The sequence below is a fragment of the Talpa europaea genome (assembly GCF_964194135.1).
Source record: "Talpa europaea genome assembly, chromosome: 11".
Lineage (NCBI taxonomy): Eukaryota > Metazoa > Chordata > Mammalia > Eulipotyphla > Talpidae > Talpa > Talpa europaea.
Window position 1 is genome coordinate 32,200,058 of NC_140078.1, and position 13,685 is coordinate 32,213,742.

The window sequence follows — 13,685 nt, forward strand, 5'->3', positions numbered from 1 at the left end:
TCTAGCTGGCTTGTACTTTTTCTTGACAACAGTTTCTTGAACTGTTTCAAAAGATCAAGGTAAGAATAAGAAACTCACTAAGAGAATAGTGATGTTCCAGCACTGTCCTAGGTGAATCTGGAGGTCAGATATAGAAGAGAGAGATTCAAAACCGAAAAGGATTTCATGTGCCTTTTCTGACTTGGACATGGAGGCAGGCAAGTAATGCAGGTATCTCTAAGAGGAGAAAGTGACTTTCCACCTGACAGCCAGCAAGGAACTGGGAACTTAAGTTCTGCATCTGCAAGGAAGTGAAGGGTGTCAACAGGAGAAATAAACTTTGCTGTGGATTTCTTTCCACAGTCTCCAGTCAAAAATTCAGTCCAGTTGGTATGCTTTTAGCCTTATGATACTGTCGGGGCAATCAGGCACATGACACTTTGTGGATTTGGGCAAACGAGAAAGAGTCTTGGAGTTTTCAGTAGACTTGACAGGCCTTTAATGCAGAATCAGGGGACCAGATACAGGCAGACCAGTGGGCAGGAAGACAGGGATGAGGGCCCCCACAATCTGGGTGCTCTCACTGGCATCTCTCTCTCTCTCTCTTTTTTAAAGATGTATTTATTTATACATACAAGAATTGCAGTACAGACCAGAGTTGTGAGGGGTGAGAGGATTCACAAGAGACAGAGTGGAGAACAGAACAGGCAGAGTGACTGAAATACACTTCTGAAGGGAGCAACGGGTGAGTCAGGAGAGGTCTGCTGTACCATGTGGGTTGTTCCCTGGCTGGGGATTGAGCTCATGCTTCAGTGGTTGTGGCTAGCTTTACAGGTTGTATCTTAACCCCTTGGACCCCCAGGGAGGCCCCAGCTTCTCTCTCTTGTAATGATTTCTCCTGGGCATCTGTGCTTATAGGTGCATATGCTCTGTGCTTGCACCCCTGGCTGTCTATTGCAATCACGTGATGTCATGTGTGGGGAATGAAACCTGGGAGAAAGCAAAGCCGCAGGTGGTAGCTGCAGAGACCAGCAGTGGGAGGTGAAAAAGACACTTTGTTTCCCTATAGATACCTGAACAGAAAACCCTGTCACATCATGCCAGGCTTTGACATACGGAATCGTGAGCCAACAAACAGGGCTTGTTTTAAGGGACAAACTTATAATAATTTGTCATGCAGTAATAGAAAATGAGCACACCCACATCTACAAGGTCAGTGTTTATTTTATACATGAGGGGACTGAGTTTGAGAAAGTTCAGTCACAGAGCTGGTAAATCATCAAGTCCCTATTAGAATAAGGCAGCTAGGGCCTCCCCGGTGGCGCAGCGGTAGAGCGCTGGGTTGCGAAGCTGCCCTTGCGGCGCCGGTTCAATCCCCAGCTGCTCCCCGGCCACCGGAGGAGGATCCCACATGGCGCGCAGACCTTTCCTGCCGCCCGCTGCTCCCCTCAGCAGTGTACTTCGGTCCTTCTGCCTGCTCTGCTCCCCGCTCTGGCTCTGGTGAATTCTCTCACCCTCCTGCGCTTCTGACTGTACCCAGAGCTTGTATAAACAAAACAAACAAACAAGCAAACAAATAAAGAAAAAACATGCCTCTATTAAAAAAAAAAAAAGAAATTCTATAAAAAAAAAAGAATAAGGCAGCTGGTTCCAAGATGGTGAATGACCTGACCGTAGGAGTCAGAAGTCTAAGATGCCCCCAAGGATGCCTCCTCCTTTGTGTATATGCCTCATTCATTCTTCTCTCCTCAACTGTGGGCAAAATTTGAGAATATAATGGTGCAATCACTCTCTGAGATTTCTGTAGATGTAATCAAGGTATTTAAATATGCAAATTAATTAAAAAGAAGGCAATCCTTGTGGGCTGACCTTTTAAAAGGAGTCCAGAGATTGGAGATGGAGAAAGTCAGAGACATACTCTTTCTCATCTGGAAGAAAGAAAGCATGCCTTTCAGGGCCACAAGGCAAAAAATTGCAGGTAGCTCTAGAAATCAAAGTTGATCCTGGTTGACAGCTAGCAAGAAAAAGGAGACCTTAGTCCTATCACAGCCAGGAATAGGTCTCTACCATTAGTCACCTGAATTGGTGAGAGGACCCTGAATCAACAAGGACTGCAGTGCATCTAACAAGCCTGATTGCAGATTTTGAGACCCTGGGCAGAGCATTCAACTCTGTTGGATATGGAATTTTGACCTGTAGAAACTAGGAACTAATAAAACTATTATTTCAAGCTGCTAAATTTGTGGAAAGTTTGAATTTACAATATGAACCAATCATTCTACTCCTAGGAATCTACCCAAAGAACACAGAAACACTAATTTGAAAGGAAAATTGTACTCCTGTGTTTATTGCAGCACTATTTACAATAGCCAAGATATGGAAACAGCCCAAATGTCCCAAAATAGACAAATGGATCCAAAAGCTGTGGTATATTTAGATAATGGAATATTACTCAGTGATCAAAAAATGCAGACTCATGCCATTTGCAGCAACATGAATGGACCTGGAAGGGATTATGCTAACTGAAATTTCAGAAGGGAAAATGTAAATATCAGATGATATCACTTATATACGAATGTAGAGAAACCAAACTAAAGGTCAAGAAAACGTCAAAACTAGCAAGCCTACCATAAATCTAGGGCATCCAGCAAAGGAGGGTGAAGGATTGGAGTCAAAATGGGAGGGAAGAATACAAGGGAATATGATGATGGTTCTTGGGTGATACGGTGATGGGAGAACTATGGGGCTATAATGATGTAAGAAAAAAATTAATAAATTTGTGGAATTTGTTTTTGAAGAAAAGGGGAACAGACACTGGGAGAGAAACACATTGTTCTCCTTTACTCCACTTGGTAGGAGAGGATGGATTAGGACCCTCATATCCCAAATTCTTGATTTTATTTTTTAATTAATCGGTAGTAACTTACCTCTTTCTCTATTTTACCTTAATTTACTCATAGCATCAAGCAAAGCTCAATTGTCCTGGTTTTCCACTCTTCTCAATGCTGCATTATTTATTAAGTTATAAGGCTGAACACCTGAAACCTATATAGTGTTATAAACCAATGCTACTTCAATTACTTTCTAAAATCCACTTACCTTGCTTGAATCTGGAAGGTTTAAAATATTTTACATAATACGGAATGAATTTTACAGATTTTTCCAAAACACTTCTTTAAACAGCATTGACACTTAAGCCCTGAAATTAAATTCACTTATTGACAACATCCACTGTTTTATGAAGATACCCCACTATCCAAGCCTGCATTGATGAGGCTGCTCGTTTGTATTTTAGGAAGGCTTAGACTTTAGCCCCACTGCCTGTCAGGCTGTATTTATACAAGCTAACCCTCCATGCATCCTTAGTTACAGCGGTATTTGCATGCTTACCAGGTCTCTGAAAATGTGTCATTTGTCATTGGGGAAGCAAATTACATTCATCAGAATCCATTCATTCTCCCAGTATCGCTGAACACAGGATAATCGTCACTGTGTCAGCTGCCCGAGGACTGGTAGCCATGAAAAATGGAGGTTAGCTGCAAAAACTCCAAACCTGCTCCATAGCGTAACCCTCTTCAGAGGCAGTGGGTATAATGCTGGAAAAAGATTAATAGAACTTATGTTACCATGTTTATGGGATATAAAGCCCAAAACTGGATTAATGGATATCTTGGTGAAAAAAAAAAAAATCTTTACTCTTTTTATGCCTTGATGGGTGAGTTATACTTGACATCAGTGAAAATATATAGAAAGATTGCCTTCAGAAGGCCAGTTTTTAAAGGACTTTTTGACCTCTAAGTCAATGAAAATAGATTTTTGATTGTTGACCAAGGCAGCCATCACATAAGACTTTCAACCTATAAAAAAAAAAAAAAAAAAAAGACTCACTGAAGTATAACATACAGAAATGAACATAGATCTTAAGTGCAACTCTTGATGAAATTTCACAAACTGAGCACATTTATGAGGCCAGTATCCAGATTAAAAAACAGGTTCCCAGGCATTCCTCTTAGTCCCTTTTCACCAATCCTCAGCCCAGAATAATTACTATACTATTTTCTAGGCCCATGGAGGACTTTGTCAATCTCAATCATATTTTTGAACTTCATAGAAATAGAATTATCCAATGTGTACTCTTATTTCCTGAATTTTTTTACTCAATATTATGCGTGTCTGTATTATTGGAAAATTTCCATTCTCACTAGTATGCAATATCCCATTCTGTAAATAGATCACAGTTTATCCATATTAGTATTTATGGGCATTTAAGTAGTTTCTAACTAGGAAATATTATAGATGGTGCTGCTGTATCATTGTGGTATGCATCTTTTGTGAACTTATTTTCACACTCATCTGGTTGTCTACCTAGGAGTAAAATTGTGTCATTGGGTATAAGCAAAATCAGCTTATTCAGTAGATATGGCCAAATAATTTTCCATAGTGGTTTTGGCAAATTTACTCCCAAAAGCAATAGAGGAAAATTCCTGTTAATACATATTCTTGCCAATACTTCATATTATCTTTTCATGTAAAAAAAAAAATCTTTTAAGGGCCTCCCTGGTGGCGCAGCAGGTTGAGCACAGCACTATGAAGCTGTCCACAGCCTCTGCAGTGCCGGTTCGATTCCCAGCTGGCCAGGGAGATTCCCACATGGTGTGGCAGACCTCTCCTGCTGGTCTGCTGCTCCCTTCAGCAGTGTACTTTGGGAATCCTTCTGCCTGTTCTGTTCCCTTGCTCTGTCTCTGGTGAATTCTCTCACCCTCCAGCACCTCCGGCCTGTACCCTAGTGTTTGTATAAATAAATGAATCTTTAAAAAAAAATCTTTTAAGTCTTAAAACATCTTAGTGTGTAGGCAGCATTATTGTTTCTATGATGATACTGACTACTGAGCACCCTATTTAAAGCATCAATATTGCACTGAAGAACTATATATTTTTTTAAAGATTTATTTATTTATTTGTACAAGCACTGGGTACAGTCAGAAGTGCGGGAAAGTGAGAGAATTCACCAGAGCCAGACCGGGGAACAGAACAGGCAGACTGACAAAATACACTGCTGAGGGGAGCAGCAGGCGTGGCAGGAGAGGTCTGTCGCCCTATGTGGGACCCTCGCTGGTGACCGGGGATTGAACTGGCGCTGCAGAGGCTGTGGGAAGCTTCACAGCTCAGGGCTCAACCGCTGCACCACCAGGGGAGGCCCTCAAGAACTATTGTACTCAGCATAGTATCATTGGATGAAACAATAGTTGGTCATGATGAAAGACTCACGCCTTTTACATATTGTTTCCTACTTTGCAGAGGCATCCAGACTCATTTATAATTCTGTTCTCAGGTCTTCTAGAAAGCACAGAGGAGAGTCTTACATTCTTCCTAAAGAAGTTTTTTTTTGATTCTGGAACTGAATATCCTTGAAAAATATCTGCCATTTACTTACATTTAATCAAGTTTGTTTCCTGCATATATTTCTACAAATATTTTCAGAGTTCCAAATAAGGACCTCCACCATGTGCTTACTGTGCAAAGATGAACATCACCCAATTCTCCATAAGGTTCTAGTTTAAGTTCTAGTCAAGTTGTTAATTCCTAGGAATAGTAATGTTGCCTTTTGTATTACTTGCAATAGAAAAATATCATATTTCTGACTATAGATTTCTATGTTTTGTTCATTAAACTGCAGTTTAGACAGGATTCAGCTAGATGAGTTCATTTCTGTTCCATATGACATTCTTCTGGGCTAGTTTAAAAGTAAAAACTGACTTTCAGTAATGAACTAAATGTAATATATACAGATGTTGAGTTTTAAAGCATGCACACCTGAAGCTTGTATAATGTTATAATGCAATACTACTTCAGTTTTTAAAAAGGCAGGACCTAAAGTCATCTGAAGTCTGCTCACCTCAGTCAGGGCTATTGGCCAGCACAGCAACTTGTGAATCCTCCAGGTAGTCTTAGCTTCCTCATGGAATGGCAACTGGGCACATGAGTAAACCTCCCAAGAGGACCAGGCAAAAACTGTAATACCTTTTATGACATGAACTCACACATCACATAATCATTTCTGTCACGGTCACGGGCACTTCTAGATTCAAGTGGAGGAAATACAGCTTCTTCCTCACAATAGGAGGCATCTCAGCATCACATTGTAAGAGTCCTCTGTGGGATAGGCCATGCCATCTTGGAAAAAGACAGTCTACCCAAAGCAGTGATCAATATCCATGATGAGTTTATAATCACAAGCTTGTCAACCAAATGAACTCTTGTCCAACAGAAACCCTAGAGAATGTGTTTATGCACACATATGTTCAAGCACAGAGATCTGCATGCATAACAATGACTTGGCAAATGAGGATAATTGTTAGATTTAGGTAGCTTCCAAGATTTTTTCAGTGTCATGCCTAAGGGTAATGGTAGGGAACTGGGCCACTCAATGAGCTTAAAATGAAAGTACTTTTCCCTCACCACCCATCTTCGCTCTGGGAAAATAAATCAGGCAACTGAATTTTGGACCCATACCTTTTCCATGGTACAAAGCCTGAAGTGCTAAAAGGTAGATTATAATTCTTAGCAAAATTGAAGAAATCTTACATAGTATGTGTGGTGTTTAAAAGAACACTTAATAGCAGTAAATAGCTTTACCACTAACCCTCCCCCTACACACACACACACACACACACACACACACACACACTCACTCACTCACTCATATACAAGCAACCATAATGTTAAAAACAATTCTTTAATTTATACTAAAGGGTCATAAAAATAGGGGAAAATGAGTGAAAATGAGACCGTCCAGCTTAATCTTATTAGCTCTGCTGTCAAATTTCCTTGTTTTGTTTTTTTAAAAATCTCAAGTAGATGCCTTTTGAAATAATCTAACCATTTGAAGCCTGAAGAAAAAGTCTAGCATTTTAGGTACAGAACTGAAAATAATTATGGTATTTGGGGAGTAGACAAAACTTAGCATTTAGTAATGAAGTCTGTGAAATACACAAAAAAGTATAGAAAATAATATATATAATACATATTTATATGTATCCATGTACTTACCTCCATAGTTAATAGCTATTGCTTATTTATATTTTCCCAAATCTCTTTTCTGTCCAAATAAATAAAACATTAACTATTTCATTAAAGCAGTATCTGTCCATCCCTTTACCTGATCTCCCTCCCCAGAAGTCATCATCCTGAAGTTCATGTGTAACTTTCCTACCATTGTATCTTTGTGCTTTAAAAATTGGTATAAATGGTCTCTTAGAGACTGTCCATTTGAAACGCATTTCTGATGCTCAACATGATTTTGAGCTTTAGTTGTGCCATAAACCTGCCACATAAGAGTGGAGACACGCATTATGTATTACACAGAGATGATTAGTTATTCAAGTACACTTGCAGTCCACCTGGATATTGATTTGGCAGTGGAAGTTTTTGCATTTGTAGAAAATTATAATGTTTTGCTGACAGGATTGGGCGCCAGTAACTTAAGTGAATACAGGGGAAATAAAATATGGTTATTTTCACCCCAGCCCTTCCACTTCTGAAAGCCAAGTACTTTCTTTTTAGTTCATCAGGTATGGGTAGTAACTTGGACTACAAGGCCTTTGGACATTAAACCACTGAAGTCCAGTAACTGGCCAGAAAGCAGTCCACTCCAGTGGGGGTTTAGACTTGTACAGGCTTTAGGGGTTCAGATGGCTGAGCGTCCCTGCTGATTTCTTGTGTCCCAGCACTTCCTTACCTCCCCCCAGCACTGTGGATCTTCTCTCCTACTGGAAACTTTTGGATCTGGCTAGTGTGAATCAGTGTTGCCCAGACAGGGAGGTCTGCGGGGCCAGGTAGATGACATCCAGTGAGTTTTTTGATGTCCTGGAAAAATGCTCACTATACTTTTATTATTTACTGCCATATGAAATGCTTCACTTCACGTTCTATTCAGTTGACAATTGCAGTTTGATAAATCAAGTAATTTCTCACTTTTTGTACATTGTTAAAATAAAGGAACCAAAGAGGTATTTATTTTCAGGACATGAACTTGAGTCACTGACTTAATATCAGATATATATAAGCTATTTTATATATTCCATCTCTTTTCTCTGTCTACAACATTGCACTCTGAATATCTCAAAGAAACTCCTTACAAGCAGAAGCTCTTTGGAAGCAGAAAAAGGCAACACTTGTTTACTTTTGAGCTGGCATTTTCATATTTAATATCTATGAGATGGATATTATACTGAACACTTGCTTGTCACTGTCAACCAATTATATTTTACTTCTGTTGTTTTGCTGAGTACGTTAAGTTAAAAGCAAGTGGCTTCACTCTAATTCACATGTATCAAGCTTTTTAGAACTTGTTCAAATACTAACAAGTATGATAAATATATTTGTCTAACAAGGTTAAGACAAAAAAACTGTTTATTGACATACTTTATTGTTGTTCTGTTGTATGCCTCTCGTGGCTGTTTTATAGGACATAAAGTCTAGGTATACAGTTGCAGTCTCAGATCTTATTTATAACATGCTGCAAAGTGGCTTATTGTCATTTGCTATTTCTTATTTGACTTATGTAACATCTTTCTACCAGATAGCCCATAGGTTTATTTTCATAAAGCATACAACACACACTCACACCCTTGAACTTCACCAAATAATGTTTTGTAGTTAGCAGTGTAGACCAAATTCTGTATGAGGCTTTTCTATTTGTTTTTTGTTCTAAGACCATGGTCTGGGAAGGCAGTCCCTATATTTCCTTTCACTTTGAGTATTTATTTGCCTCTAGGTGGATCGGATCATCTTCTGTGTCTTCTTAGAAGTCGACTTCAAAATCTACAAAAAGAAAATGAGCGAGTTTTTCCCTGTAGGTGAGTAAAGCAAATTTGTTACCTCTCTGGAATTGAGAATTAAAGAAGGGAAGACAAGGCTTATGTTTCTACTTCATTTTTCATCTTTAAGACTGTTATCAATGTAATTTGCATACACCAGTCACCTCTGACAACATGGATTACAGGTTTTTAGAATGTAGGATGCAACAGATAATAGATTTTAGACCTCTCTGTTCCACAAGATCCTTAAATTGTTTTGGGGAAGTCAGTTCATATCTTGAATCTCAGTAGATCACATCAAAAGTAAAGAACAGAACCAAATGACTTTGTAACATTTTTCCTCAGGCTCTAAATTGCATGACCTGCAATTTCTTCCTCACACATGTAAGCTGTTCAGGCCTGTGTCTATAGTCACCATGTTAAACATATTGGAAGTTATGAGAAACCCTTTCATTTGAGAGTTCTAGCTATTCCTGCATTCTACCCTTATACTCCTCAGTTTTCTTGGCCCGAAGTGCAATGGAAATGCCAGCACTTTCTAGGGAAATCTTAGAAAGGTATAGGTAATCATTCATCTTCTTTCACACATTTTTGATAATATAGGAGAAACCTCAGAGTTTCAAAAAACATTGAGTGGTAGATTTACCATTCAAGTGGAATTTACCACATCAGTGGAATGCACCATTAGTTGTGTTTGGTTAATTTGATCATTTCCCTCCTCTTATACCTTATTGAGGCTTGTTTAGGACCTTTTATGTTTTTATGGCCCCATTAAGGTGACAGTGCCAAAAGTGCTTTTGTTGGCCACAGTGAGAACAGTTTCCAGAAAATTTCAAGCTACCATGAGCATTGTTGGTGTCTGCCTCTTAGAGGTTTCTTTTGAGACTTTGATGTCCATTTGAAGTGACTTTTCATGTGACGAGTTATTCTGGCAGGTGGGAAGGAAAGAATGTGCACAGTCACCCTCTCCAGCAGTCTCTCAGGAACACTCAATAGGGAGGATGCCCTACCCACAGATCAGAGTAGAACGTGGGCAGCTGTTGAGAACAGCTACAGAAAACTACAAATGTTGAATTCTGTGCAAATGTTCAAAGCGGGCTAAGTTCGTCTGGATAATTTGAAGCACTTTTCTAATTTTAAATTGAAAGGTGACTCTATAAAGTACATTTAGTTTGAGACTTAAATTAACTATAGTATTTCCCTAACTAGAACATAATGGAAACTCAGAAAGATCCCATATTATGAAGAAGGGGATTGCAGCTGTGCCTTTATTTCTCCTTTCCCTATAGTTTTTTCCCCTCCTTCTTTACTCCACTTTCTTCATTTTTGAGCAGCGCTGATTAACAGAGTATATAACATACAATAACTTTTTAAAAAAATAATTGCTGGAATGTTTGAATTTAATAAAATTTTCCTTGTAATGTTATGACTTTTTTGCTTCAATAGTCTTTTTTTATTATTTATTTTATTTGCTATATTATCGGTGAGCTAATTGTGCCCACATTTCTGTATTTGAAGCACTCAAAAAAGTGCTCATTCATGTTTAAAAAAAAAGCATCTGATTATGGTTTGTTATGCAAGTAATCTCATGTCTTATCAATATCACAGCATAATTTATGAAAATTTATAAATTTTGGATTTCTGGAGACTTCAAGAAATAACATAAATCTCAATCCTTAAGTGAGGCCAGTTCATCTCTTGAATCTCAGTTTCTCACATCAAAAGTGAGGAACAGAACCAAATGATTTCTGAATATTTGCATGTCTTCTAAACTTATTTTCACTCTAAAATACGACAAAGAAACCATTGCATAAATATGACCCATTGATATTGAAACAAATCTATCACCACACGTTTCCAATGATACAAAAAAATCATACGAGCTTTTAAAAATAAGACAGTTTCAGTGCTCTTAGAATATATTTAATAACTATGCATATAAATTATTGTTTGAAAAATTGCTACGCTAAATAAATCCAAAAGGTATCATACTATTGAGCAAGTGAAATGATAATAAAATCATCCTCACTTTCACATCGATACTTTGAATCATGCTATGCTTATGAAATTATTTTCAGGGCATATTTATAATAGTAAGTACATTTTAAAACTACATGTCAAAATACTCTAATATTGTTGAATATTTTTACAATTCAGAGGCTTCAATCATTTGTAAGTTCTAAATGTGAAAAATAAAATAAGGGTGACCTTTGATGGACTATGTAACTGTTAATATAGATGATATACATTATTTGTCCAAAATTTAAATTTATGGTTAATTCATAAACATACCATTCTGAATTGAAATATAATTTTTCTGACTTGCCATATATTCCCCTATAGACTGCATTATTCAAAGTATCTCTAACTAGTTTTCTTAACTCTTCCCAATATAATAATGATAATAGTTTAGAAAAAAGTCATGCTTATATTGAATCAATACTCTGTTATGGAAAGTATTTTAATACCATGTATTTAAATTTCAAAATGAGGAATTTTAGACTAAATGCTTTACAAAACAATAAGACTAAAAAAGATCATATTAAATTTATAACACGTGAATGATTACCACCTAATATTAACATTAGTGATAATAGCTGACATTTATGAATTACTTTATTTTTTTAAAAAAACCTTGTTTTTTTTTAAGATTTATTTATTTATTTATACAAGCACTGGGTACAGTCAGAAGCGCGGGAGGGTGAGAGAATTCACTAGAGTCAGAGAGGAGAGCAGAGCAGGCAGACTGACGAATTACTCTGCTGAGGGGAGCAGCGGGCGGCAGGAGAGGTCTGAGTGCCATGTGGGACCCTTACCTGGAGGCCGGGGATCGAACCGGAGCTGCAGAGGCTGCGGGCAGCTTCGCAACCCAGTGCTCAAGCGCTGCGCCACTGGGGAGGCCCTATAAATTACTTTCTATTGGCTGGATACATGGACTAAATCAGTAAATCTTCAGGATGAGCTTTAGAACTAGAATGTATATATTATATAACCCTATATTTTAGATATGGAAAATATTGCATGTTTGATGAAAATTCATTAGATAACAACAGATTTGTGTTTTAAGATTGATGATATCTGACATGGCACAAATAAGTTAGTTTCCTTGGAGCATTTTCTGAGAAAGTTGGGGTCAACTTCTAAGATATTTTTGGAGCACTGAGAAAATATCATTCCTAATTTCAACTGCTGCTCCTTGTTTTTCAGTTTCAGTGCTTCTCTTTCTTCTAATACCTGTAAATTTCCCATAGAACCTTTTCTAATATGAGTTGAATTGGTACTTTAGCACAGCTCTCAAAATGAAATTCCATCCAAATCATACTGACAGTGTGGTGCTTTTTCCTGCAGGTGGGTAGGTGAGTAGCCACTGGGAAGTCAAAAGTTCTTACAGCATGACCAGTGGGAAGATAGCAAGTGCCCATATTAGTTATCTAGGGCAAGTAACAGAGTGTGTGAGTGAAACAGCAGAAATTTACTTTTTCACAATTCTGAACCCAGGGTTGGTTACTTTTCAGCAGGATTGGTTACTTTTTGACATGCTGACGTCTGCTTGTCTTCTCCCAGAGCCCTCACGAGGTGTTCTGTCTATATGCCTGTGTCCTGATATCTTCCTCTTATAAGAACAATTTGCCAGTACTCAACCAATAACTTCATTTTAAGTTTATTGACTCTTTAAAGACTCATTAAATAGAGTCACATTCTGGGGTGCTGGGAAGGTAGACTTCAGCATATGAATGTTGAGGTCAGTAAGGTGGGGAAACACAACTCATACCATAATAGGATCCATCACAGAAATACAGTGGCAGCCTTAAAGAAAAGAAACCGGGAACGATTTTATTTCAACAGATACATATCTTGCTGTGGGTGGACCACATTCGCCTATCTCCTTCCAAGTGTATTATTTGGAAGTCTAGTGTGGTGGTTTATGGAATTATCACACACTTTGTTTGCAAATAATTTATAATTACAGTGCACCATTGTTTAACCTACCATGAATAATGTTTGTATGATTAAACACAGAAATCACTCTGTTCTTTTATCCTTGTGGTTTTCCATGTCTAAGGTTTATTGTATGCAGTTTTCTTTGAGGACAAATCAACAGGAAAAGACAATGACTGATCTGAAATATGAAATCAACTGTTTAGAGTCTGCATATTGATAGATAATTTAGAGATATTAATTTTCCTCATAACAACATCAAATTTATAGTTATTTTTAGCTATATCAAAGAATCCTCATGTTGGAAACTTGAGAAATACATGGCCAGACCTTCTTCCTCCCCCACTTTAGGTAAAGTCTATATTTATTCAGTGGAGTGATTCTTAGCCAAAGGTGATTTTGCTTTTCAGGGGATATTTTGAGACTTTCATTGTTTGTCACATTGTGAGAGGTGAGGACTACTGGCATCTGGTGGGTGTTGATCAAGGATATCATTAAAAATCCTACAATGTAGAGGACAATTTCCCTCAACAAAGAATTTTCCAGTAAGAGTTGTCAAGGCTAAGAAGCTCTGGCCTCCTGTTACCCTCCTTCTATTTCACTTGGGCCAGAGAGGCAGACTTTTTCTTTGGATTAGGTTTATTTCAAAGTGTTGTAGCTGTTGACATCTTACCCAGTTTATCTGTTGAACTGGATTTGGAATCTGTGCCTTCAACCTGACATGTGGCTTCCTTGACTCATGGCCCCTAACCTAGACTTGGGCTAACCCTCGTTCCATTCTCTCTATAGCCACAGATTCCTATGCTTTGACTTCTGACTGCAAATGCCCAGTCCTCTTGGCTTAAACTCACTCTTGAAACCATCCCCCCATTGTGTCTATGAGTCCAGTGTAATCATCTCAGAAAATGTGATTAAGTGTTACATAGTTTTTATGCACCTAATGAGTAA

At 38.0% G+C, this 13,685-nt stretch overlaps 1 protein-coding gene across 4 annotated transcripts in view; it reads left to right on the top strand.

Moving 5' to 3' along the window:
* Window positions 1-13,685, top strand: part of MACROD2 (mono-ADP ribosylhydrolase 2) — a gene marked incomplete at both ends in the record, with an annotated part of 1,814,301 nt that overhangs the window by 1,644,401 nt on the left and 156,215 nt on the right. For all 4 annotated transcript variants that reach the window (XM_084247233.1, XM_084247234.1, XM_084247235.1 and 1 more), the window contains one exon: window positions 8,756-8,837. In XM_084247233.1, coding sequence (XP_084103359.1) covers window positions 8,756-8,837 — 82 coding nt within the window. The remainder of the gene's footprint in view (window positions 1-8,755; window positions 8,838-13,685) is intronic.